The 5,591-nt window shown below is 39.9% G+C and overlaps 1 protein-coding gene across 1 annotated transcript; it reads left to right on the top strand.

Annotated features, from left to right (window-relative positions):
• The first annotated feature begins 1,867 nt into the window (after positions 1–1,867).
• On the top strand, positions 1,868–5,254 carry apoea (apolipoprotein Ea). Its single transcript, XM_055055329.1, has 6 exons — positions 1,868–1,971; positions 2,036–2,087; positions 2,227–2,281; positions 3,316–3,466; positions 3,953–4,240; positions 4,853–5,254. The coding sequence occupies exons 1-6, from the start codon at positions 1,883–1,885 to the stop codon at positions 5,124–5,126; spliced, it is 909 nt and encodes a 302-aa protein (XP_054911304.1). The 5' UTR covers positions 1,868–1,882; the 3' UTR covers positions 5,127–5,254.
• The last annotated feature ends 337 nt before the right edge of the window (positions 5,255–5,591 follow it).

The raw sequence follows: 5,591 nt of genomic DNA on the forward strand, positions 1-5,591 counted from the left end.
AGCTATTTGACTTAGCTGGCTAACTTTAAACAGACAAAATGTCCCACTCAGAAATGATTCCAGTGCTTAATAACAGCAACAAATAAATAGATCCAGTCTCTGTCCTAATCTAAGTAAATATTCATCCAGTTTAATGTATAAAGTTTTGAGGTTTCCTCTTACCACAGATACTGTCCTGGACGCGAATGTCTGATGTCCCACACATTGCCCTTTGGGGTCATCGTTGACCTCTGGACATAGTCCCAGTAAGCGTCCTGCGCCATCTTTACCTGGCTTTTGGATGGATGGTCATACCGTCCACCATTACAACCTGCAGAGACAACACAGCTTAAACCTCGTTTCCTTCTTCTTCTGAGATTTTCACCAAAGCATCAAGATTGTCTGACCTGTGAAGAAGACGAGGACGAGGACGACGAGGATCTTCATGGCTGCCAGAGTTCACGCTTCCAGGTCCGGGTTGGTCCAGAGGAGACGCTGAGGAGCTGGAGTCCTTCCTGTCCAGCAGGTCAGCTGGATGATGGACGCTGACGGCGTCTTCATCAGTATTTATAGGCAGCAGAGCTGAATGGAGGAGATGCTGAGCTCAGAGCTGCTACAGCCTGAAGTAGCGACATCAGGACGTCCGTCTCCATGGACGTCATGTCCACATCACAGCTGATGTAAAGTTGCTGATGGGAACAAGCTGCAGCATCAGATCTTTTCTTCTAACTCATAAATAAAAACCTGATGCTGCAGCTTGGTCAGCTGACCGGCTGGATGGTTAAATTAGCGACAAAAAGATTTTTCAGTTTCCTCAGATGTAAAAATAAACCCTGATTTGTACAAATCCAGTGAGAAGTGAAATATTTTATTTGATGAAGTGTTAATAAATAAAATTATATTTGTGCCATTTTAGTTTGCTGTTGGTCATGTTGTCTTGACAACACTCGCCACCCACTGTTGCTAGTAAACAGTAAGAAAAGCATTGATCATGTGACCAAAAAGCCTCATTTGAATGAGTCTGTGCAGGTAGGAACCGCTTTGGTAACCTTGTTTTATAAAAGTAGTAGTTTTTCTGCTCTATCAGAACTTTCATATAAATTGTGTTTCAACAACAGAAGATATTTTTAAGTGTTTCATTTGTGCTGACTTGCTACACAAGGTCAGAAACTGGAGGTAAAGGTGTCGTATTTTATTACCTGTGGGCACAAATAAGGTTAAAATGGTAACTTTGGGGTCAGTTGGGCCATTATAAGTTTTTACCTGTAAGTTGGTTTTTCTATAAGTAAGACCAACTTCAAGCAGCTTGATGCAAAAGTGATGATAGTTACAAATGTCATTTAGTTTAAGGTCAAAGTGTCATGATTTTTATTGGTTAATTATCTGTAAATCTTCAGGTTTTTTACCAGTTCAAGTTATTTCAGTGACCATAGGACTTTTGGTTCTTTAACAGAAAAGCCCTAATCTGTACAAATGCTCAGAAAAAGGCCAATTCAGTTATTTAGTCTTTGTGTGTTTTGTTCTGCTTCAAACAAAATTATAATTTATGCCTTCTGATGTTTCTGCCTGATTAAACTTCATCATATCTGTTTATTTTTAATCATCAACAGGGTTATTCATAAATTATTAGTGCGATAATCTCGAGCCCCCTAATAAAAGTTTATAAATGAAGTCTGCAGCTGTTATGTCAAATCAGGGCAGTTGGACCTGATGATGTGATACAGAAATGACCTTTGACCTTTTCCTTGCTGTGCTGTCAATCAGCTGTAAAATGCAGTTTTCTGCCAGAATGTGAAGTTTCAGTCACAAATTAAAGACGATGTAAGAGAAGAAGGAGGAAGTTTGTTTTGTTTCGGACCCAGCTGGTGCTTTGCAGGTTCCTTGGCGGTTCTGACCCGGTTGCATGTTCAGAGTGCAACGTGGAGCCAAAACAACAAACACAGCAATAAAAGGTGACAACAGCACAGTCCGTGCTGGGAACTTCGGACGCAGGTCAGAAATCTTCCAGACATTTATTGGATCTCATCGGTGCCACCTAATCTGTATAAATACTCAGAGAAGGATTCATTCGGCCTCACAGACGTCACAGATCAAATCCAGCATCTGAGGTGAGAGGCAAGCCTTTTCATTCCTGCAGGGAGATTCAAAGTTTGGTTAACATAGAAGGGATTCTGGTGTTATTGCACAGACGTCTAATCTGTCACACATTTTTCCCCAAATCTCTTTTTGTGTGGCTCAATTTTCCAGCTTCTGGTCATCATGAGGGTGTTTGCAGTGATCCTCGCTCTTGCAGTCTTCTCCGGTGAGTTCGGTTTTTCTCCAGGGAAATTAAAAATGTTTGGGGGTAAAACCAACACTTTCGTCTGGTTCAGGTCAAGAGTGTTAGTATTTCCTGAATAGAAGAATGGTCATTTTAAGGTTATTTAAAAAAAAAAATTCTGGCAGATTTGATCCATTTTCTGAAAACTGTTTTAAGTTTTTTGGGTTTTAAGAGAAACATGTCTGCATTAATAAAGTCACGTACATTCAAAATAATTGTTTTGTTTACACTAAAGTTTGCATACCTGTGAATGAAACACATGAATGTCAAGTTTCAAAACTGTAAGAGTTTCTTATAGCTGATATAAAAACAAACTAAAAGTTCTTCTGACTCTGAATTTTTCACCTAAGATTATTAAAAAACCCAATGAAGATCCAAGATTTGATCAAATAACTGGAAATGAATGAATTACTTTGTTAAAATCTAGGAAAGTGTTTATACACAGTTAATACTTTAAAATCATGTTAACAACAAGCAGAAAAAGCAGAACAGTAAAAACACATTGTGGGCATTTTTCCCAAAACAAACAGCAAAAAGTTCTAGTTTTACAACAAATCATAAAGTCTTTGGGTTGATTTGAGAAACTACAAAACAAAAATAAGATAATCTTTAAAGAGGAAAACCAAAGTATTGATTTTCCCATACTGATAACAACTTGGTGTCGATATTATTGATATTTTGGATCGATCCGCCCAATTTTACTATTTGAAACACTGTAATATTTCAAAAGCAGTGGTTGTTCAAAAATATAAAAGCTGACTCTATTGGAAAGTTTCGCTTTAGCAACAGAAGCATCAACAAAATTAGACTGAACAGTGTTTTGTTCCTTCAGAGCCCAGTGTCGCTAATTAGCATCATACCATCATAAACTTACAATAATGGTAGGTGCAATGTTCACAGTTATAATCTCTAAGTAATTTACCACCTGAATACAATTTTTTTGTACAATTGGACATAAATTTAGGCAGTAAAGAGTTAAAAAGTGACAGATTGAGTTTCTTCGTTGTCCAATCCAGGCTCCCGTGCACGAAGCGTTCTCCAGGACGACTGGCAGGGCACATGGGAGGTGACGGTGGAAAAGTTCAATGATTACATCACAGATCTGAACTCAAGGGCTGATGGAGTGGTGAAGGACATCAGGAGCTCCCAGATCAGCCGAGAGCTCGAGTGAGTGATCAGCCTGTTCCAACTGAAGATCTTTGTTCAGGCACAGGAGGGTTAAAGGTTAAAGGCTCCAGGTCACGTTTCATTCTTAAAATGTGGATTACATTATTTAATGAGAAACTTAGTGGTACGTTTATTTGTTTTTGATTTAATTGTGTCCTTCCAGACTCGTCAGGATCACATCACTGTGATTCTGAAAATCATTTGGGATTCCCCCCCCTTTTTGTATCTATTTTTTTATTTTTGGCATCTGCAGTCCTCCATATTTTTAAGCAGTAATGTACCAGAGTCTCTGTTAGATTCAGTGATGTGACTCTGAGCAGTAAACACTCGTTCTCTGAGCACAGAGTCGTCTGTTCAATCAGCTGAGTTAGGAGTCAGATCTGCTACTTTCTGCTCAAACTGTGCAAAACGCACAAAATGCCTGATTCCTAAAGTGTTTTTCCTGTTTTCTGGAGCTGAGAAGTAAATGATCTGCCTCCTGAACAGCACCCTGATCCAGGACAGCATGTCGGAGCTGGCCTTGTACCGGGACGACTTGCAGACCAAGCTGGCGCCGTACACCCAGGAGGCTGCAGAGCGCTTTGGGAAAGACCTGCAGCTGCTGGTGGACAGACTGCGTGGACACATGACCGACGCCCGCAGCCAGATGGAGAACTACCTGCAGGAACTCCAGACCATGATGGAGCAGAACGCTGACGACGTCAAGTCCCGAGTGTCCACCTACACCCGGAAGCTGAAGAAACGCCTCCAGAAAGACACCCAGGAGATCCAGAGGTGAGTGACGGACGGCAGCAGCCAAAACCTCACAAAGTTCAGGTCATAAATCAACTTTTACAGGCAGAAATTCTGATTGTTTCACCCAGAAAGTCCTTAAATATTCCATGTATTCACTGAACTTTAGTGGGTGGAATCTCTAGAAATAGAGAATCAAATGGGGCGTTAAATTTGGAGCTAAATCGGGGCCATAAAGGTTGTTTAAAAAAAAAAAAACAATCATTTTGAAACTGAAAAAATAGAAACTGAATAAATGTTCCAGCTACTTTTCAGTTTCAAATCTTATCAGATTTGATGTTTCTTTCTTTTGAACAAACTTTATGGCCCCAATTTAGCTCCATAGTTAATAACGCAATGTTGTTAAAAATAACTTTTAATCAAGTTCCAAGTTGGTCTTTTACTTTTTGTAAAAATAAAACATTATTTTTAGTTGCAGGTTTAAACTAACAGATTTTGCTTCTTTGAAAAGCCTGAAAACCATTGAAGCCACAAAACAAAAAGATTTTTGACATTTAGAGCAAATGAACGTCCTGCAGACTCGCCTGCTGCCACTGGAACATTTTCAATCAGATGTTTGTTGAGCTCAGTAAAAGCGTCTGTTTCCCGCCGCAGACACGTTTCCGACTACGTGGAGGAGCTGCAGAGCCGCGCCTCCGACAACGTGGAGAGCATGAAGAGCAGACTGGACCCGTACTTCACTCAGGTCCGGGACAACGCCGAGGCCAAGATCACCACCCTGAACGAGCTGCTGAAGACGCAGGTGGACAGCGTGAGGGACCAGGTCCAGAGCGCCGGCGAGGACCTGCGCTCCGCCCTGGGCACCAAGATGGAGGAGCTGCGCAACTGGTTCGAGCCGTTTGTCACCATGATCAGAGAAAGCATGTAAACTGGGATCTGAAACCAGTTCATGTGACAGAATTCACCAGTAAAACCAGTTACACATCAGATGTTTGTCTCCTCAACACAATTACTGTCAAAACTTCACAAATAAAAGCTCAGAAGAAAAACTCCAAACCATCACAAGTCTGTTTTTACTGAGAAAGATTTACGATTTATTTACATTTTTTCAGAAATCAATCAGCAACTCGCATGTCAAAAAGATTAATTTATGCAAAAAAATATATTCCTCCATCACCAAAACTTCTCCACAAACAGCAGTATTTTAAAAATATATATTATAAAAATAAACTAAGCACTGCCTGGATAAACACAACTGTCTTTTTAAATGACACACAGAACCTGTTTCAGAAGGAAAAAGTGACAAAAAATACAAAATCTGAGAATTACATGAGAAATACAATGTAAAAAATCAAATTAAAATAACTGGCAAATATAAAACAAAACCTGTAAA

Source organism: Poeciliopsis prolifica, unplaced genomic scaffold, assembly GCF_027474105.1.
Source record: "Poeciliopsis prolifica strain line A6 unplaced genomic scaffold, Auburn_PproV2 SCAFFOLD041, whole genome shotgun sequence".
Taxonomy (NCBI): domain Eukaryota; kingdom Metazoa; phylum Chordata; class Actinopteri; order Cyprinodontiformes; family Poeciliidae; genus Poeciliopsis; species Poeciliopsis prolifica.

Bases quoted from the DNA above. Each gene is read 5' to 3' on its own strand.
- apoea (XM_055055329.1), top strand. From the start codon at position 1,883: ATGTTCAGAGTGCAACGTGGAGCCAAAACAACAAACACAGCAATAAAA. The intron at 2,282-3,315 runs GTGAGTTCGGTT...TGTCCAATCCAG, and splicing joins CGCTCTTGCAGTCTTCTCCG to GCTCCCGTGCACGAAGCGTT. The intron at 4,241-4,852 runs GTGAGTGACGGA...TTCCCGCCGCAG, and splicing joins GACACCCAGGAGATCCAGAG to ACACGTTTCCGACTACGTGG.